At 30.3% G+C, this 23514-nt stretch overlaps 1 protein-coding gene across 1 annotated transcript; it reads left to right on the forward strand.

Annotated features, from left to right (window-relative positions):
* Positions 1-17195: 17195 nt before the first annotated feature.
* Positions 17196-23283, forward strand: LOC134714389 (uncharacterized). Its single transcript, XM_063575631.1, has 5 exons — positions 17196-17845; positions 19455-19732; positions 20324-20426; positions 21388-21617; positions 23140-23283. The coding sequence occupies exons 1-5, from the start codon at positions 17674-17676 to the stop codon at positions 23281-23283; spliced, it is 927 nt and encodes a 308-aa protein (XP_063431701.1). The 5' UTR covers positions 17196-17673.
* The last annotated feature ends 231 nt before the right edge of the window (positions 23284-23514 follow it).

A 23514-nucleotide genomic window follows, 5' to 3' on the forward strand; every position in this document is an offset into this window, starting at 1 on the left:
TAGTTCTTTGCTTAAATCTGTCAATTTTTAGATAAATTTATGGATTCAACTGTGTATCTGAATAAAGTAAAACAAGTGATTTATTCTGATTTATGCAAGAAACAAATAAATAAGTTCGTTCAAATTCAAATTGTTAACTTAGTAAGTGAAGGGTAGATAACTCAAAAGGTAATTTTTATTTAAAAGAAATGAAAGAATTTCTCATATTTTTTTGTAGCAAGAAAACAAACTTATTCACCATTTTTTTTTTTTTCCTTAAAGCAAATTTGAAATAAAATAAAAATAGAAACAGTGAATTTATCAAAGTGACAACCTGACAATAGATCAGAAAACAACATTCAGTCATTACCTTAGGACCTTCTCATATTTTATTTCAAAATTCTATCTAAAATTTTTATTTTATTCACAAAAAAGTGTTTCTTTAAAGGGGCACTAGCTGTCAAAATCATGGTCACCAATTGGACTCAAATTCTCATATTTGATTTATAACTATGTTAAACATTTATCCAAACTATCAAAAGTCTAAAATAAACAGTTTACAGAGCATAGGGTAGATAATATATAGGTTCGTTTTGTGTGTATTTTAGTCCAGACGCCATCTAATTAACTATCGATTTGACCTCAGATGACCATATAAGCGATGCAAACATTAATAAAGATATGAATAGATAAACCAACACGTGCAATTGGATTTTTATAGGTCTGTTTGATTTTATTTTATAGATTAAAAATAGATGTTTCTTATTGTTTTTAACCGTATAAGAATGATTTTATGTGCATCAAATTAGTAATGATTTACCGTAGTTTCACTTTCATTGTTGACATTCTTTTTCTTTAAATAACCAGTACACGTACAATGCATGCGTTGTCAATCTCTAGCTAGGGCTTAAATTGAAGTTCACATGAATACGGATTGAAAGCGGTCGACTAATTCACTTGCATGTGAATGACTAATTATCAATGTTTCTCAGCGTAATTTGACAAAATTGATCCTTTTTGGCTGCAAAAAGCAAATTGTTATTTTACCATTTCAATTTCATTATTAATTGAACAGAAAAAATCAAACTTTAATATATTTTTTATATATCTCGTAGCTAGTGTCCCTTTAACAATCTACGCAAATATAGGCAGTTTTAACCGATACTTTTCATTAAATATTTTAAAAAAATTTTAAAAAAATTGGCAATGTATCAGAAAATTCTATCTGAGTTAATATATACCAAAATTTACAATAAAAATGTTTTTTTCAATAACTTCCACAAAAAGAAATACTTAAAGAGGAACTCTAGATATTTTGTAAATGTCAAATGTGTAGAATTTCTTTTCTTTATAAGTCAGGTATTAAAATCAGGAATGCTTTGCCATATTATGTAAAAGGTGAATTCAAAAAGATAATTTAACTTAACAACAATTTGCATTGATGCTTACAAAGCCATAATTTGTACTGATTTATAAATAGAGGGTATTCCAATTTAATTTTCATTATGTCAGAAATTCAAATTATTTTACAATGTTCATATTAATGCATGTTGTTTCAAATATTTTTATTTTGTTTACAATTAAAGAACCTATGTCAGCATTCTCACCCTACCCACACATTGTCATCAAGCAAGCATAATCACCAGTCACCAGATTCATAAGTTCACATACTTCCTACATAATATAACTAGAGGCTCCAAGAGCTGTGAGAATGAATGAAACAATGCAGGGATGATTCCAGGTGTTTTCAAATGGGTCCCTTGAACATCAAATTGGGAATTTTTATCACAATTGGGAATTTTTTATGCATAAAATCTAAGACAAAATCATATCATTTTCCTGTAAAAACGGAAAATGTATATTAAGTTTAACCTTTACTCTGATTTAAGAAGTTGAAACATTTTGAATAATTATGAATAGGCTACTGATTATAACATACATATGATTCTTATCTCATAGATATGATCACCAGATTACTTGAAAGTTATTGGATTGAGAACAGGGAAGTTGTATTACATGAATATCATTGCACATGATGCACTAGCTCAAAAAATTATGACGTCTTGAAAGGCTATTATATTTTTTTTCTTTGACGCCTTACTTCGATGTAACCTAGGCATATTACATATACATAAACATATATACCAGCTAACATAAATCTATGACAAGCTGTTTTACTATTTAATCAAATGTCAAGATATCTCATGTAATATATAAAATATCTAATTTAATATATAAGATATCTTCTATAATTTCATTTACATAAGATGTCTTATATATTATATGAGATATCTTAAAATATCTCATAAGTTTATTAGAGATCTCATAAAGTATATGAGGTATCTTATAAATATCTTTTATAATTTACAAGATATCTTAAATATTTGATAGGACATCTCATATAGTTTCTACAATATCTTATAACAAAAATTATATAAGATATCTTATAAACCATATATTTTATAATTTATCTTATATATATACTTGATATCTGCTAAAGTTATTAAGAAATCTTATGAATATATTTCATATTAGATATCTTATATAGTTTATGGTTTATAAGATGGTTTATAAGATATCTTATGAAGTTTATGGGATATCTTATTAAGAAATTTATATATGATATCTTATAAACTATATATTCTATAAGATATCTCATATACTTTTAAAGATATCTCCTAAAGATATTAAGATATCTTATGAATATCTTTTATATAGGATATCTTATAGTTTATTAGATATATTTCAGATCATATCTTAAAAACAATATAAGATATCTTATAAACAGTATAAGATATCTTATAAACAATACATATAGTCTATAAGATGTCTTATATAGGTAATAAGATATCTCATATATTTTATGAAATTATTTAAAAAATTGTAAATTTCATAAACTTTATAAGATATCTTAAATAATCTATAAGGTATTTCATATAATATCTTATAAACTATATAAGATATCTTATAAAGTGTATAAGATATCTTGAAATTAAATTAAATGGATTGATTACTTAAGAAGATTATGTGTACCAATTTTTCATGATTTTTTTTTAATTTGATAAATATACAGCCAAAAATTACGTTTTTTTCCTGCATTCATGTTCATTTGATAAATTTGAGTTACTTGTAAAAATAAAATGTACTAATTTATGCAATATTTATATAGCACACAAATTACAAATAATCTAACAAAACAAATCGTGTTTGTCTTTTAATACAAAAAAGTTATGTATTTCTATTGAAAGGAAAACTACGTCCACAAATCCGTATTTTGAGGAAATATCTGAAATTTGAACCTCCATTTACTCAAAAAGCAGCACATGAAGGTATGTTTTTAAATTACATATTTGATTTAATCAGGGAAAAAATAGCCTACATGCAAATTGTCATGAAAATGTAAATACGGGATCAAAACTGTATCGTTTGCCCTTAAACACAAGTTATTTACTATTAACTTTATAAGATATCTTATATATAAATCTATAAGATATTTCATATAATATCTTATAAACTATATAAGATATCTTATAAAGTGTATAAGACATCTTGAACTTAAATAAATAGCAAAATGGCTTGCCATATAAACCAATGAAAAAATTCAACCATTTGGTATTTTTTCAACTTGGTATTTTTTCAACAGGTCATCTTTATAAGTTTACCTTGATTAAAATGGATTTCAAATTGGACTTGTCCATTGTCGTATTCAGATAGACAATTACAAAAGTTAATATACTTATATTAGATAAGATATTTAAAGCAATTGACCAGTAAACTTTAAAAAAATATTTTGAAAATTGTAAATTTCACAAATAAATAAAAGAATATTTGAAATTAACTTAAAACGATTTATGCATGCGCCGGAAAGTATTCTCAAAAAGTTGATGGTATTCTAAAGAAGAAAGGATCATTTTCATAAATTTTTAAACAGTTCCATATTAAATGGTGACATATCATATTTCATGAATGGTCTAATCAGCAACATTTTTTTTCAAAAACGCTCAAACTTTGGTCTTTTGATGAAATAGAGCAAAATATAAAATACATTGTAATTTATTTTCATCAAATTAAATAACAATGCAGCTCTTCTTGGCGATTTGCTTTACAAGATCGGCGCCCATTAAAATTAATTTATCAATATTATATCAAAATTTGAATTTGCTCTTAGCCGAGGTCTGCTTTCACACCAATATTGACAAACATGTTTTTGATCAACCTGCTGGGCGATCTTCTTTTACGAGATCAAATAATCCAATAACATTTTAATCAATTAAAGCTGCTAAAATTGTTTACCACATGTTGTCATAATCAAATCGTCCACTAAAGTCAAAATATTGGACACTTCATAAACATCTTTGCCTATATTTTTCAACCTATAACTAATAAAGTCCTAAACTTTTCCGGAAATACCGATTTTTATTTTATTTTCATAAATTGGGAATTGATATTCACAATTATTTTTTTGGGGCCGCTGGCCGAATTTAGGGCCGCCAGTCGGCCCCAAACTATATAGTAGAATCATCCATGCAATGCAACAATAATATTTTTTATAGTAATATGTCTGGATCAAATTCTATTCTTTCCTTTCATTTTAAAAGCTTTCAACCCATTTATCATTTTAAGTTTTCAAGGTTAAAACAAGTATGAGCTGGAGTGTGCTGGTGTTTCATGAACATACATTTTATAATTTTTTTTGTAAAAAGTTACTGGTTAAAGGTCATTTTCATCAAATTGAGAAATTTAAATTAACCTTTAATTTGACTGAAACTTCAATTTACAGAGCCATTTCCAAGAGTCAAATCCTGCTTTAAAATAAGACCTCATTTTGTCAGTGATGATACATAAATAGACCCTAAAATCTGCAAATATAGTCATTTTAGGCATAAAAAATTTGTAAGGGATCCGCGGAACCCAGTGTCTCGCCTACTTTTGCTGTAAATCCCAAGCTCGAACAAAATGAGAAAAAAAACCAATAAAAATATTCCTCTTGATACTATCTTATGATTAGGCCAAATAAAAAAGAATGTGTGTTTCCTGTTTCCCTACCTACCCTATATTTTAAGCTTAGAAATAGCCTACCCTAAAGTTTTTTTGGTCATTTTTCAATAAGCACTGTAAAGTCAGGATTTCTCTCCCATAGACCACAGTGTAGATACTATTCTGTACGCTATCCGGAAGTCACGATTTTCGAACAGAACGGTTTTGTTTTGGTGGTTTTTCTCATCATTTGTTTACTCCTATATCTATATAGTGCGTTGTACATATTCAATGTATGTATAGCATCATAAATATGAGTAACTGTAACAAAAACATGCATTAGAATATAAAATATACGTGTGCATCACACCAACTTCATAGAAAAAAGTGAAATCGATGGACAATTTTGCTCTCGTAGTACAAAGCAAATAATCTTTTATTGCAAATAATTGCATCAGTTTACAGATAAATATATACTGTTTAAATATTCTTACCGTATTTAGGTAGAATGTTCGTATTTCAAATAAAAAATGTGTTTTCCTTGAGGAACCGAAAATCACTTACTGTACGATCAGTCTAAAACTGACTGTATTCTAGAAGCGATTTCAGATTTTTTGTCTGTATGACCAGTCGTGATTTTGAAGAAAAAAAACTGTGACAATTTGAAGGTATATACGTGTCTATGTGATATTATGAGCTGTCCATGGAACTTTAACGTGTAATTTCTTTCATCAGGCAATACAAATATATTTCTGATGATTTTTGTAGACGACAAAATAATTATATTTTTGTTCCGTCAGTCTTATTTAAAATCAAATGCCTTAAAAGCAATTTATGATTCGCTTGTGGACTTTGTATTAGTGTGCCGTTGCAGTTGTCTGTTTAGCTATTACATTTTGAAAGATTATGTACACCGTCTGCCGTTGACCAATTGGTGATAACATAAATCAAGCTTGTATCTTTTAAAATTACAAAAAATAGATTTAATGAAATAATACCCCGCCACTTCTAAAGTCCATGTTTTGGAAAAAAAATAAACCACCAAAAATTTATAGGTGCACAGGGGCATCGTTTTATAAAGAATATGAGGAGTTTTAGTAATATATGGTAAGTTTTTGAAAGTTGCGTATAGTAAATGTGTACCACCCAATAAGGTAGTGGAAAAATCCTTATCATAAAAAACTGCTGAATTTTCGAAAAATCAAAATAAGAAGTGCACAATTGAATTAAATGATAAGGAATCTGAAAAGATTCATTTAGTTATGACAAGTGTCTGTCAGAAGGAAGTTGTGGATATAAAATAGGAACGCCCAATATAAGACTATTTTTAGATATAGAAACATCAAACATATTTTTACCAAAAATTTGAAATAGAAGGTCAATTAAACATTAATTGATTAAAAATAGAGCAATTTTAGAAAACTTATAACAATTAGTTTTGGAGGTCACGGTTGGAAATACCTGATGGGTGCCCCCATATAATGCAATGTTCAAGTCCGTATCTTATATAAAGAAAGTTAGTGTTGTCAAATCTTACACTTTTGCCTAACCGGTTACTTGTATAATCGTTCGACCGATTAACCGGTTAACCGGTAGTTTAAGTTAATGTTTGAAGGACCCTACACATCGATATAAGAAGATAAGGTATGAGTGTCAATGTGACTACTTTCCATCCAAGTTATGCATTTAAGTTTTTGTTATACGATAAATTAAAGTTTGGTCATTGATTTTATAAGGCTTGTCTGTGAAGATTCCTGTCGAAGTTTGACTTTGAATAATTCAAATACACGGTATCAACTATTTCGTATTTTATTAACTTAATATTGAAAAATAAAAAAGATGTCTTGATCTCATAAAATGGAATATGTCTGCAACCGATGATTCTTCCATTTTGTCTTTTTGTCTCCGAAAAGAATGTGAGGTGTTTTAATGAAAATTGATTAATCCTGATATTCGTACCAGGAAGTTTACATAAATTACATTCACGTTGGTTTGCTTTTTATAGTTATTGAGTTTTAAAATTTAAAGTCCGGTTAACCGGTTAGCGTTTTGGTATTCGGTCGTTCGAACGGTTAACCGGTTAACCGTTGACAACACTAATTTAAGAAACCCCATTAAGATTTTTAATAAAATTCGAAATACATTCTTTTTTTTTTATATATATATATATATATATATATATATATAAGGCCGTTAATTTGCTCGTTTGAATTGTTTTACATTGTCATTTCGGGGCCTTTTATAGCTGACTATGTGATATTGGCTTTGCTCATTGTTGAAGACCGTACGGTGACCTATATTTGTTAATGTCTGTGTCATTTTGGTCTCTCGTGGACGGTTGTCTCATTTGCAATCATACCGTATATTCTTTTTTATATTATCATTTATGATACGGAATCCGAGAAAAAATAATTAATATTTATACCAGTGACGGATTCAAGAAATATGGGATCCGGCGGTTTGAAACATATGGGAACATATATATATGGAATCCTATTTTCTGCTGGATTGGACCCCCTCTCCATTTAAAAATGTCTGGAAACCCCAATGTATATTAAGTGGTATATGAGGAGATGCGCTTACAAAACCGGTGAAACATGTTGTACCAGTCCAAAGGACGAACGGAAATACGGACTTCATTATCACTATAAACCACCGCTTTACAAAGTGGTGTACAATTGAGTGTGAAAGAGACAGATCTACATCCAAAACAAAGTGAAGGAACTGTGGTTAATTATAGGCTACAGTACGGCCTCTAATGTAAGTAAATGTAACAATTAAATCTGTGTGTTTGTACAAATTTTAGTATAACCGAGGACATTTCGGGAACTTATATAAACAACAAACCTTCCTCTTATTTTAGCAACATTCAAACATCCTTATACTTAATGTAGTAAGTCAAGTACACCCTATCAAGCTAAAACATGTTTGATAAGTTTTCAGGATGACAATTTATTGAAATACATCGGTGTTATTTAGAAAAAATGCCATTTTCTAATGTATCGTGAATATATTGAAATCAGCACTAGAATACAGTGAAATAAAGACTGATCGTACAGTTTCAAAATATACAAGCGAGACTGATCGTACAGTGAGAAATTCAAACAAGTGTAATTTTCTTATTTCTGGCTTCAAAGATCTGGCTGAAACTTTTACCACCACTTTAAATATACTTTTTTTAGTTAATTAATTCTGGGTTTTAAGTTAATTTGTACAGTAAGGGTGTAAAAAGATTGTTTTTAGGTTCACCGACAGATTTTCCTTAGTGATGCACTTGAAAATCTCTTGATTAAGGCAAAGCTACGAATAATGAATGTGCTAAATTTAATTATAAATCATTTCTGAATATCGATGTCAGCTGAATTAATCATTAAACAATGTACAGATGAGCATCTTACCGTTTAATACAGTATATCCAACAAATTTAAAATGTGATCCAAAAAGTTCTCGCTTCGAAAATCGCGACTTCCGGATAGTGTACAGAATAGTATCTACACTGTGTAGACTCAATGTAAAAAAAAATGGTAAAATAAAAAAAAATCCCTACCTACCTACCCTATTTTTTTCAAAGATGAAACAGGAAACACACATTATTTTATTTGGCCTTGTAAGAAGCTTCTGTCCAAGTTTGATAAAAATCTAGGATAGTTAATGAATCTTATAAATGTTTTGAAAACTTTAACTGCAGACTGTATGTAATGTTAACTGGAAGAAAATCTAAGTCCATTTAAAAGTAAAATTCAGAAAAAATGGAGTTATCTTTTTACAAAATTTACTTCTGGAGACTATCTTATGATCATAAATAAGCTTCTTTTTAAGTTTGGTACAAACCCAAGATAGTTTAAGAAAGCTATAAAAAAAATTAAAACTTTAACCAAAGAGTGAATGTAATGTATCCCCGCAGAAAAACTACGTCCATTTAAAAGTAAAATACAGAAAAATTGGTTTTTTTTTTTTTTCAAAATTTACTTCTAGATACTATCCTATGATCATAAACAATCTTCTATCCAAGTTTGGTACAAATCCAGGATAGTTTAAGAAAGTTAATAAAATTCTAAAAAATTTAACCACAGAGTGAATGTTATGTTTCTCCGCAGAAAAAACGAAGGCCATTTAAAAGTAAAATACGGAACAAATGGAATTTTATTCTTACAAAATTTACTTCTGGATACTATCTTATGATCATAAACAAGCTTCTGTCCAAGTTTGGTATAAATCCAGTATAGTTTAAGAAAGTTATTAAAATTTCAAAAACTTTAACCACAGAGTGAATATTTGTTGACGCTGCCGATGACGGAATGCAGGATCGCTTAGTCTCGCTTTTTCGACTAAAGTCGAAGGCTCGGCAAAAATGTTTAAATGAGTGTTTTTCAGTTTGAATTCATGCACAATTTCTACTGAGACAGAACTGTTCAGGAAAAAAATTGTCTTTTTGGGAATAATTTTAAGCCATTTTTTTCAAATTGGGATTCTTCTCCAGGGGAAAAAGCCTTTATTCTCCACTAATTTAAGGCAAACAATATCACTGTATTAATTCAATATTATGTTCGGAATATACACAAAATATTTGTCACTGGACTTCCAAGGGGTTAGACCTAGCAGTGGCTGATCCATAAATTTTCACAAAGGGGGGGGGGGCACAAGTGTTGCTTCATTTTATATTCAACCAAATTTTCCCAGAGTCGGGACCCGGTCTTTAACCATAATCCACCTCTGGCTAGGGGAGTCGACTCTTGAAATATCAGCTGAAAGTTTTTATTGCATACTAATAGTTAAGGAGAAATAATTGTGTGGATCAATAATGAATATTCTTGAATAATTCTTATATTTGTCAACAGGTCAAAATAAACATATTTGTCAAAATTTATAAAAATTAAATGAGCCAAATCCAAAATTGCTGGGTACCCTGCATAAAGAAAAGACTCAAACACACCCAAATCATCTTTCATGGCAGTTTATTTTATTTGACTGATTTTCACATACATTAAAATTGGCTGTGAATCAAGGGCTTTAGAGCAGTAAAATGCCACCTTTGGTAACTTAAGCACGTTTAATTCGTATCAACAATTAAATATAAGATCTTTGTAATAGAGTCGGCCATTTTATATTTTCTGAAATTAGGATGTTTACGTTTATTGGATCATTTATCACTCATCAAGTATGTATTCGCATCTAGGTGTGATTTCTAATAGCATATACAAAGATTGACATCGACAGCAGTATAAAATTCACAGGAAAAGTTGAAATACATAATTATACTCTTTAATAACAGGGATGTACTCTAGATTATGATATTTAACCCACTCATAATTGTACTAAATTTAAATGACGGGTCTTTTTATATACTGTGTAACTATTTCATTGTCAATTCAATATTTGTATTTGCCATCATTTAAATTCTTTTTTTTTTTTTACTTCAAACTTAAAATACGTGTGACTTACTCAATATTTCTCGAATTAAGGGAAAGAGTTATAGTTGACATGCGTGACAAAATCATTTCATTAACCAATCAAATTAGCGAATCTAAGCAACGTAAATATGCCCCGGGTGTATTTCTTTACGGTTGAGTATCCGGCCCGAAACTTAAGGAGTTTTTAAAAAAAATGAACTAATTTTAGTGATTTTTTTCCCCATAAAATTCCAGATTTTAAAAAGGCACAGTGTAAAATGTACAGTTAATAGAGAGAACACTACAAGAAACACGAGAACAAGAAAACAAGGAACGGAAACAAGAATCAATTTACAAACAGAAACAAATATAGCGTAAACACCAAAAACATTTTCATTTCTTCTTTAAGTTTTCCAGTTTTCCATCTGAATAAAGATGATTAATACCTGGTATATTTGTTGTTTAATTGCCTTTACCTCTGCCGTTATTATTTAATTTATGAATTACAGTCCTTGAAAACTGGCCTTTAAGCATATTTTTTTAAGGAGAGATACATAAAATATGAATTTATATGATCTACGTTGAAATGCGTTCCTCTTTTCAATATAATATTATAAGTTATCAATAAACCTGATTTGAGTGCATTTCAACGAGATAGCAACTCAACAATAAATATTCTTGTTTCCGAATCCCAGTATTTTATATAATTATATTTGGCAGTGGCTATTTGACCGGCACCGGATAAAACCACCCGATGCACCCGTGTCATCCTATTAATTAATTAAACAGGTCTTATGTTAGTGGGGTTACGTTGTTCAATAGACGCTATGGTATACCATGTTAACATATGGTATAGGGTTATTCTATTGAAAATTCAAATAGTGTAAAATAGAAAGTAAACCATGATTGTATAAGGCATGGTGTTATCCTATTGGAGTAAGATAACACAACAATGTTTTTTAAATTTATCATATCGTATGGAGTTACTATTCAAATAGGGTATTACAGTAATAATCAATCAAATCAAATCAAATAATTTTATTGCCATATAAATAAAAAAAAACATGAAAAAACATGATCTGTGACAAACATAGCATATATACAAAAATACAAAAATACACAATACAATATTAGAATACAAAATGTATCAGATCAAATTACTTTTTTGGGTCTCCCGTCCTCAGTTCTAATGAATGTTTTATAAAGGAAACTGTATTTTTAAATTGACTATGAGATGTGGGGTTTAGTATTATTTTAAGTTTAAGTATGTCATCTTATTTCCACTTTGAATTGGTTTTTAATAATACTATGTTAGCATTTACGGCTTTATAGGGGTTATCTTACTTAAAAATAATACAGGTATCTTGGTTTTGACATATAGGCAGATTATATGTATTTATTAAAGTTGAACAAAATCGAACATGCAAAATGTTGTTTGTTTATAGTTAACACGTGCTGAATGGTCGGTTTGATTTGGATATTGAGTTCATGCATGAGTGAAGTCAGGTGGTTTAAAGTCATTCATTGTAGTCAAAGTGTACAGTAGCATTTGGCTAAATAAATAATAATATTAATCATATTTTCATTTTCAGATTTGTGGACTACAAGTATGGAGAAACCAGTACAAGCTGCTTAATAGCTACATATTTATATGAGCTTTTAACCATATTATACTCATTATTTATAATAAAATGTGCTATGGTCTCTGCAAGTGGCGTCTCACATGTACGAGTTTGTGGTAATTTGATAAATATTTTATGTTCGTTTGAGTTTCAAATTAGAATTTAATGGCAAATAATTGTCCCACTCCTATACACCGGTATATGTCATGAAACTAAAAATCTCTGTCTACCGCACAACCAATGAAATGAAAACACAATTAGATACACAAGCAATGATTATTGCAATACATGTAAGATGCAAGGTCTATTTTAAACCTTTTTACCATTTGTAACGCCTACAAGAGAGTCCCAAGTAAAAGATGTGATTCGGGTATACTCCATAATTATATAAAGGGACGAAAGTCTAGTTTCAACACCTATTACTTCACTCAAAATGAGTCCCAACGGATTATGTGAGGTATTACCCTTATACCTTTGGTTAATCGTCTAAAAACTTTTCACATTTTTAACTGTTGCAAAATCTTTCTTCCCGCATATAAAACCCAAATTCGTAGGAATGTTTATATTTGTAGGTTATGGTTGCACATGAAGCTTATGTAACTATACATTGTATATCCTAGTTAAAGCCCAGGGACCTTAGCTTTCTTCTCCCGTCACCATTTTATTAGGATAAAGAGCATTTAAAGTAGCAATCTTGAGCAAATCTAGTATAAGATAACATGGCGGCTTATTCTTACCAAAACAAACAGGATACAGCAATTTTATATATTACATATATCTGCAAATTGAAGTATAGAAATTCCAGAGTCAAGTACATTATAACAAAATGTTACAACATTAAATTTTGTTTTCTCGTTTAGTTGTGAACTTTTTAGTATAGTCACTTGTAAATGGGAGCAAGTTGTTTAAAAAAAGTTGTTCACTACACAACGCCAATTTTTATTTTTTGCCTCTTTTCTAAAAAGGTAAAATGACGGTCACAGTTGAAAACAGTTTAACATGTAACCCTTTGTGAACGAAAGAGTCATAGCGCCAGCAGTATTTACAGGGCGCACAATCAATACAAATACTCGTTAATGATAATACCTACAAATATCGAATATATCAAATCAAATCAAAGTTTTATTTATTGTCGATACATTGTAAACAAAGTAATACAAGCTCTACAAACATTAATTAAACAATTACTATCCTGTTTCCCAATCCACTCTAAATAAATTTGTTTAAACTAAATTACTATCCTCACTGAATTGATTTGTGTCCACACTTTTTTCATATCTTATATACATCTATCTGTTATATTCCTGACTTGGTACAGGCATTTTCAAATGTAGAAAGTGGTGGTTAAAACCTGGCTTTATAGCGCTTAACCTCTCACTTTGACAAACAGCTTGTCATCAAATTCTGTTATATTTACAACGATGCGTGAACAGTGGTTTAAAAAGACATAATAAATTTTACTTGAAAAAAAGGTCAAAATATGGGTACAGCAGCAACATATAAATTAAACCATGCTAGTATACGGTATGGGGTTATCTACCCCAGTATTTTGATAAATGCCCCCTTTGGATACCTTAAATGAAATTCTGTTCCGTTCCGTTCCGTTCCGTAAAGTACCAATAGCCGTCCAATCATTGTTTTTCTTATATAAATATTTTTAAAAATGCTCAAAAATTTCAAGCCACATGCATCTATAAAGTCTAGACGCCATTTTATGATAAACTTAGCGATTAACTTTAATGTATGCTTGTATATCCATACGCCTGCAGCATATGTGATGCTAAAAAAAATTAAGGTAAGTTAAAAGTGCATGCATTAAGGGTACCTCAGTTGATATTACTACCGAGTTTCCCAGCTAATTTTCAAAACTAAAATTACACAGAAAGCACATGTTTTGTCGCTTGTTGTATGCTGAAATTTTCTCTTAACCATTTTTTGAATTTGTACAATTTTATGTTTCGGTCACGTGGTCAGTTCGGTACGTGGCATATGACAATAATGATTTACAAACATATCAGTACATACTTTGTATATAACAAGGATTTGTATAGTGCTTTATTATACTAGTGCTTTACTATACAAAGCAATCCTTGTAAATATGATTTAATACTAATCATACATATAGATTTACATTTAATGATCAAGTTTATCATCTAAACCTAGCCGCGGAACCAATCTAAACCGTGCCCCCTGAAAATATAGGTGTATGATTGATAAATATATATCTTAAAATACATGTACTCCATATTTGAATAAAATATGGTGCAAAATTATGGGTCGAAAGTGTTGGGTAAAAATGTGTAGGGTGTGAATGTGTTTTGAGAATCAATGTGTTTTTAGCCTGCTATAAACGGACCAGATATCCATATATATGACTCTAGACTCGCGTAAATTCGAATACTTGATCTTTCGTTAATTCAAAGAAAAACACACTTCTAGATGTATCATACTCATAATACATAATGCCTTTAGATTACGGAACCATTTTACTAAAACCAATCCCCATACTATGTGGATTGCGCGAAACGGTCGATCTGTTTTTGTTTCTGCCTATGAATCTAACTTTCAACGTGTTATGGAAAATTTAGTTACATTGTGTCTTTGTGTAAACATAAAATCAAATCTTTTGTTAAAAACGTGAAGGGAATTTTGAAATTGATTAATACCGTACTTTTTAGAGGCGGATTTAGGGGGGGGGGGGGGGGCACGGGTCCCCCTTTTTTGGGAAAAAAATAGTTGCTTATATCCATTCGGTCATTACCATTTATTGTAAATGCGTTTGTGCCAATAAAATATTGTCTATTGTTTATAATATATATATATAATGGTGACTGGCGCGGGCCCCCTCTTAGGCAGTGACCATTTAAAATGTCTGGATCCGTTATAGTCCAAATAATTATGACGTTTGGCAAGGCTATTTTATTTATTTTTTCTGGGACGCCTTCCTACAACGTCGTAGGAAGGCGTCCCAGAAAAAAAATAAAATAGCCTTGCCAGACGTCATAATTATTTGGACTAGATCCGTTACTGCTTTTAACAGCTTTTTCAACTGCAAAACGCGCACGTTTTAAACCGGAAGTTGTGGAATTTATTTGCCATTTAATCATTTTTACTTTCACTTTCACTTTTACCAATATGATTTAAACTCGCGACTTTTTACAATGTTGACTTTTAGTCTGGATAGGTTACATTCCAAACCAGTTATTGGCATCATACGCGAAGGGAAACCTGAGCAACGCTTAGTCCAACTATTGGAGTAGTGCTGTCAACCATTTGATTACACACGGAAGTGTTATTTATTTACTCAACAATGTTAAATTTTTAAAATGAAAATATACACATATTGAGGAAAAATAAAGTTGCAAATAAGATATCTTTACCAAGGAAACATAGAAAATGTACAGATGCTTGACATTTTATTTTATTATTTAGATTTTCCCCGTTTGAATTGTTTTACACTAGTAATTTTTGGGCCTTTTTATCATGTTTATAGCTTGCTGTTCAATGTGAGCTATAGGCTAATGTGACAGTACACAAATTGCACCTATTTGGACAGTTTTTTCACCTAGTTTTTTTTATGATTAAGAAATAAATGTCCTTAATGTGTTTATTTTGTAGCCCTATCCTACTTTATTGTATAGGTACACCAGTTTAATTTTTAATCCATATTGAGTCATAAAAAAGTGAGTTTGAATCAACCTCCATACTATCCATGATTCTGTAATGAGGAGTACCCAAATTGCATCACATCGTCATAAGTCTTAATAACCGAGCTTTTGTTTAATTTCTTCAAATATTTTGAACAAATTTGGATATTAGTCCATGCTTATTCTTCATATTTTTCAAAATGGATACTTATAATATATCGTATTTTCTAATTTCAAAAAGATGACGTTTTGATGACGTCACATGATGACGTTTTCGTACATTTTGCTTTTTCATTAAACAGTATATCTGTTGATAAAAACTGTGAACGTTTTGTGTATGTCTAATAAAATTGAGAATGGAAATGGGGAATGTGTCAAAGAGACAACAACCCGACCAAAATAAAAAAACACAACAGCAGAAGGTCACCAACAGGTCTTCAATGTAGCGAGAAATTCCCGCACCCGGAGGCGTCCTTCAGCTGGCCCCTAAACAAATATATACTAGTTCAGTGATAATGAACGCCATACTAATTTCCAAATTGTACACAAGAAACTAAAATTTAAATAATACAAGACTAACAAAGGCCAGAGGCTCCTGACTTGGGACAGGCGCAAAAATGCGGCGGGGTTAAACATGTTTGTGAGATCTCAACCCTCCCCCTATACCTCTAACCAGTGTAGAAAAGTAAAAGCATAACAATACGCACTAAATATGTTTACCTCTGTTGAAAGACATGCATAGTATCAAATCACAAAAATATAAATCGTTCAGTCTCTAGGAAATCTTACACTAGGAAATCTTGTAAGATTTCCATTGCTATTTTTTCTAAATAGGTGCAATTTGGGTACCCTTACGTTATAGCTCCATGTTGCAGGCCATACTTTGACCTCTAATGGTTTACATTTATAGATTGTTACTTTGATGGAGAGTTGTCTCATTGTCACTCATGCTCAAACCTCATCTTCCTAAATCTATATATATTAGCAGCTTTACCTTATTTAGTGTAAAATCCACAGTGTCAAAGATATAGTGCATTGTTAACAGGATTGCTTCCCTTTCAAAACTTAGTTGATTCTTAGTCAGCCATAAGCAGTTAAGCTAAGGAACAACTTTTTTTTAGCTAAGTTTGTTAACCAACTATCTTTTAACAGTTTTGAGTCCAGGTGAAGACTTCTGAAGAATCATTTTCTACGATTATATTGGTGCCTTACAATAAAAACCTTTGTTACAAGAATTACCTAGCCAGGGAATAAAAAGATGAAGATCTATCATCATAGTGTATATTGACTCCTGAGGTTTGGGAAGTGTGACGGGATTGCATCCCTTAAAAAAACTTAGTACATACTTAGTCAGCTGTAAGGGGTTTGGGAGAAAGAAGTTCTTATTCAGCTCAGTTGGTAAACGTGCTGCATTGTGACACAGAGGTTCCTGGTTCAAGTCCCAGTGGAGTCATTTTAATGTGCAAGAAGAATCATGCTTTACCGTTGTACAACATATATTACGAAGTCATTTCTAATCAGATGAGCTATATTTGATTTAATTATTATTGCACTTAACTTGATTTGTGCAGTAATGGTTTCCACTAAAAATGAATTTAAATGTTATTTGTTCTTTCAACTGTTATATAATCGTATACTTGTTTTGTACACTACTCAGTACTGGATTAAGATCTATTTTCAAAATAATACTACACCAAGTTACAGTTTGTGGAGTAATAAATTATGAATCTTGCTTTCTGTTGCTGTCTTTGTTTATCATATATCTAAATTAACTCTTTATTCTAAAACCTGTGAATGAATATGAGTAAAACTTTACACAGTGGTAAACAAACCTTTATATATAAGTATTGGATTGAAACATTAGTAAACAACTAAATATACCTCTTTTAGTGGCTGTAGCCTGTAAACTGCCTGTCAGTATCTGCACGTACTCTATTAGATACCGGTATTTACATCATGCACATTGCCAATTATACCACAAATTCTTATTTTTATATTGACACTATGCATGTATAATATAATGGAAGTCAGATTAAAATTTGTTTTATTTATTGTAGAATGAAGAGAATACGCTTTACTAAGAAGCCCCCAAAGATAAAGAAGATTGTATATGATGGGAAAAGACGACAAACAAAATATGTTAGGCTAGATGCTTCAATATCCAGTAAACATGAAGATACTGTTATGGAAAAAGATTGTGGTGACATTTTTAAACAAAAACCAGATATAAGTAAGTTTGAAAGAGACTTCATGTAATTTGTTGTCTTAAAACAATAACTTTTACTGAATCACCAGTAAGTTATCCCTTTTTTACATCTTAGAACATACTGGTACACTTGTGTAGGCAATGAAGAAATATCTTATAAAATTTATGGTTAAAATATACTATACATACAGGCTTTTGCAGGGTTTGAATGTGAATACATATTATTAACTACAGCTGAACAGTAAGCAAAAAAAAAATAGGGACTTATGAACCCAAAAATTATCCCTTATTATTTCCTAAACACTAGGTTGCGAGTTAGAACCCTGTTTGTGTGGTTGCACTGGACTTCAAATTTAATTTACTATGACTGTTAGTGTTACATTAAAGGTTTTCTTGATTTAAAATCTAGTGGCCATGAAATAGCCAAAGTGTCATTCCAACACCTAATAACTAATAAATAAAGATAAAAACTTTATTCTTTATATATCATGTATATATATGCTTGTATTTTAAAGATTAATTTTTATATCATTTTCATGCATTATATATATAGCTTTTGCTAATATTACAAATTTGAAAAAAAATAAGGTCAGTTTTCATAGTTGCGATGGTTTATTAAATACAATCATGAAAGAATGGTCAATAGACCTTATTTTGTCCTCAATTTGTAGGCTAGATGTTGTTTATACAATTTCAATAATGATATGTGTTCTGGGAACACATATATGTAAATTAATTCAAACGAGAAAACTAACGGCCTTATTTATATAAAAAATGAATGAAAAACAAACATGTAACACATAAACAAACGACAACCACTAAATTACAGGCTTTAATGACTTGGGGCCACACTTAAAAATATTTTGGTTTGCCCAAACCCTACCCAAAGGTTTAGACAGTGGTTAGGTAGGTAGGCATTTTCTTTTTTGTTTGTAGTATCAGATGTTTATTAGTCTTCATGCCTATTTGATTAAAAAATAACTTCTTCAAATCAGGACAATAAAAGAATTTGAGTAGGCAGCTTTTTCTGGGTAGTTAGCGTTTGGGCAAACAAACCTATTATATATTATGGCCTGGGACAGGCACAAACAAACATAATGTGGTGGGGTTAAACATGTTAGCAGGATCCCAACCCTCCCCTAACCTGGGACAGTGGTATAACAATACAACATAAGAATGACCTATAAGAATTAGTTGATAAAGGGTTAACTCTTCAGATGGATAAAAATACGAGAACATGGCCAGGTACTTGTACATTCCAACAACAAAAAGACACTAGGAACAGATCTGAGAGTACTCACAGTTAACTGACAGCTAGTTCAAAGCCACTAACAACTAATCTAAGACTAAATTATCAATCTGTACACATCCAACATACAATGGATTTAGTAAAGATGCCATAGATAGTCAGAGAAAAATATGACCTTGAGCAATGCCAAGATTCAGGTATCCACAGATTGAAGATCCATGAATATGTACATGTATAAAACATCAGCACAATGTTAACAACATTTCCGTAGAAATGAAGATGTGCTATCCAGTTTGAAAAAAGTTTTTTCTAGATCTCATATTTATTTTTTTATCTACAATTTTGTATTGAAGGGATTTGAAATATTAAAATTTTCTTATGCAGATTTCGAACTCATAAATGAAGACCAAGAAGAACCAGCTAAAAATAGCTATGCTGCAAAGAAAAAAAAGCTCACTGAAGCATGGGAGGGTTTAAGAGAAGACCTTATATTGACAAGACTGCAGGAGCTTTGTCCAGCAACGCATGAGTATGGGTTTTGTCATGATGAACAATCTGACATAATTATGTGTCAAGATTGTGGGCCTCAGGCATATTATTGTTCTAGCTGTTGTGAGAGAGTTCACAGAAATATCTTATTTCACAAACCACAGCAATGGAAGGCAAGTCCAAATTATTTTAACGAATGTTCTTCCGAAAAATAAAACTGCTTTAAGATAAAAGTTTCATAATTAAATTGTAAACTTCCAGAACTGATTGACTTGAAATGCCTCAATTTATTAAACATGGGACTAGTTTTGACATTTTATATTGCATGTACAATATTATTCAATGTCAAAGTTTGCAGCATTTTTATATTTACTTGAAAATCTTTAGTATCAAAGTGATTAAGTCAGTCAAACACATAGCTATCAAACTATAACAGCTATGAATAAACAGCTATTTTGATCTAAATCAAAATAGGTCTGGGTATGATGACATATCTACCTGTGAACTGCTACCTTCAGAAAAATAACATAAAAAATCTGATCATACCACATCTTTTTTTTTATATTAGCTTGTCGGTGTAGAACAAAGCTTGATTTATATTCCAATTACATTAATAAATTCTTATTCTTAATATGTATATTAACTTGTCCCTGGACATTAAGCAGCTATCCATCATCATTATCTTTGCAGTTAAATTATGTATTTGTCTTAACTTATAGTTAAGGGGATTGCTTATATTTTCCATTTTTACTTTCTTTCCCTAGGGATCTATGTATGTACCAATACAGCAAATTAATGAGCTTACCAGAAAAGATCACAAATGTGACCAGACATTTTTCAGCAATATTTATGCTGTTGATATGAAAGGTGTGTTTTTTTTATATCTGTTATAATGTGTCTTGCTATGTATAGTACTTTGAAACAATTACAATCACATAAATATTTGTTAGATTTTCTTTATTCTATATCACGAAATAAACCATTAAAGGTAATGTTAAGAAATGGAATAGACAACTTTAAGAGTGTGATGGATTTCTGTCAAAAACATCATTTGTGCTTTTAGGGGCATCATCACTATCTGTTTCAATATTGAGCAAGTGGTCGAGAAACTATAATGTTATTTTGCAGGAATTATTTGGCAAATTAATTTCTAATAATTGACAATTAGCAGTGCTGACATTTGGGAATTGTAATTAAGTACGTAATTAACACTTTCTTCGATAATGATGCCTTTTGACGCCACCCCCTTTACTCCATAATGACGCCTTTTTACATCTGTGTAGTACCTCAGTTGAAACACTTTGACTTCAAAGTGTCTGCAGAAGACTTAATAAAATTTATAACCAATATGAAAAAGAATATCATAGGAATATCTGACTTAAATTTATTTGATGAAATAGTTGTTTTTCGCAATGTCTTAATACTTTAAAGCATATGTTCAGTATTTTATTGAAAATATCCTATGTGAATCAAGTACACAAAAAAAAAATCAATGGAGGAAAGGGTTAAGCATGTTACATGAAAATAACATGCATTTCCATTACCAGTTCTGGTAAAAGAAAATATAGTTTGAATGAAATACACTAGAAATTAGTATTTAGTTAAGGGCAGATAAACTATGTTACTTTCAACCTTTTTAACCAACACTTGAATAACAAGATCATGGGTCAAAAGTTTCACATTTTTTTACTCAAAATATTTTTAGGGCTAGGTTGACGATTGTTTTCGGACCATAATTTGATTTTTTTTTTTTAAATTGCCTGATTCTTATATAGAATGACATTAAAAACATTAGAATACATTTTTAACTCATCCTTTATTTAATTAGAAGCACAACATATCTGTAAAATCCAGCTTTGCAGATGTGAAACTGCAGCAGCAACTTTAGTATGGTACAATTTATGGCCAGCAACACCATCAATTCCCAAAATTGCCTTTGATATTCGCTTCATGGAGCTGCTTTCTGTATTACACCTGGAATGTCACCTGCCTACAAAATCTTTTTGTGATGCCTTAGGATTTATAAAATCAAACTTCATAAATTTGGCTACAGATGATGTAAGTACTCTATTTTAAAGATCACCTATTATTGTTTATTTTTATCTCCCTTTTACAATTACAATGATTCTTCCATTTAAACCTATCCGTTTCTTATATTGTGAAGTACATGTTTTATACTTTAACTTTATGCAAACTATAATATTTTATTTCCCTTACTTGCCCCACAATAAATAAAAGTAATAGAATTTTGTCATTTTCAGTCTTTTGTGTTACTTTCAATCCAGTAACAGTAAATTTAACCATCTGAAAATAAACATGTATTAGTGCTAAGACAAGGACGTATCAGGATTTTTTTTAAGAACATAACTGCCATACATACTTAATTTTAACAAATCCAAAATAATAAGCATATATGCATACAATGTTTTTATTATAAACTAGATTTTGTTGTTTATACTGGAATTCTGTTAATTTTTGATATGCAGATTAGTAGAAGTTTCACTTAATAGATTTAATAAATACACACCCAACTTGCAAAATAATAATGTAATGTTGGGGTTGTTTTTTTACCAAAAAGGAAAGAAACTTCTCCAAAAGAAAAGGCCAATTTTTATCAGGCATTGAGCTATTTCTTTGTGAAATTATTTTAAGATGCAAACTGAATGCACTGAAGACAACATGATCAGCGGTGCTTTGCTTTTGCGCCAATTGGCATTTCATTTGCGCCAAAAAAATCTTTCATTTGCGCCACAAACCATATTTCATTTGCGCCAATAACTAAATCCTTCATTTGCGCCAATATCACAGTTAAGTACAGGTAAATACAGATAAATACATGTAGATACAGGTATTAATAGTATAAAACATTTTTTTTCAAACTTGAAGTCTTTTAATAATAAAGAAAGTTTAAAACAAATATATCAGAAATCAGTTATCATAAAATCATACAAGTTATGCTAAAACCTCGATAAAACATACAAGTAATGCTAAAATCATACAAGTTAAAATGTTAAAACCTGAATAAAACCTTGGTAAAATCATGAAAGTAATGTTAAAACCTTGATAAAAACAGAAAAGAAAGCACTATACACTGGAGTACATTATTGAGACATTTGTTAGCACTATAGTAAAGTTACAAGTCTGTTCTGGCACAAAGTTTAAAAGCAACGGTCTTGATGTAGTCATGTCTTGAAATTTTCATGTGAACACTATATATATATAATTATTACCTTAGTGACTCTCAGTTTTGTATTACAAATGAGTATCAACTCACACATATATCCAGGGGGAGTTATGTACAAACAAAAACCAAAATAAATCGTATAAACATTTAACTTTTCCGTTATATTACCTGTCGTACCTGTAAAATGGTGAGGCCTAGCTAACCTTAGTAACATTTATATTGTTTTTATACACTTTCCAACTGCAATTAGCAGACTAAAACACAACAAGTTGACCAGATGTTTAGGTAAATCAAGGGAAAAACTGATATTCATAACAAAGATTAGCCCTTGAGATAAATGATTGCAAAGTATATATTTACAATGGAAATCATTATTGTAAAACATTTACTTGGCAGGAAAAGAATATTTACCGTGCTGTTGTTGGTGATTGTTTGACAGAATACAATTATCACCGGTCCACATTGAACACTAGGCACACTATAACAGAGTCATCTTTTACCAGAGAATGCCCAATATGCTTGAAGGTAATTAACACATAGAATGATTTTGTATTAAAATGATTATTACCTGGAAGATTATTTGATAACTTTAAAGGTTTATTCTTCTGGGGCACCTTATTTCATTCTAGCTTTTAGTGACATTTCTGTAATTTTAATGGTGAATTTATAAGAGAATATTTTTTGGCAGAATGTCTGTGGTTGAAATGAGTAGTTAACAGAGGTACCCATAAGACAAAAATTGTGTGCATGGAGTGTTATTATTTGATCAAT

Source organism: Mytilus trossulus, chromosome 4 (genome assembly GCF_036588685.1).
Source record: "Mytilus trossulus isolate FHL-02 chromosome 4, PNRI_Mtr1.1.1.hap1, whole genome shotgun sequence".
NCBI classification, from domain to species: Eukaryota; Metazoa; Mollusca; class Bivalvia; order Mytilida; family Mytilidae; genus Mytilus; species Mytilus trossulus.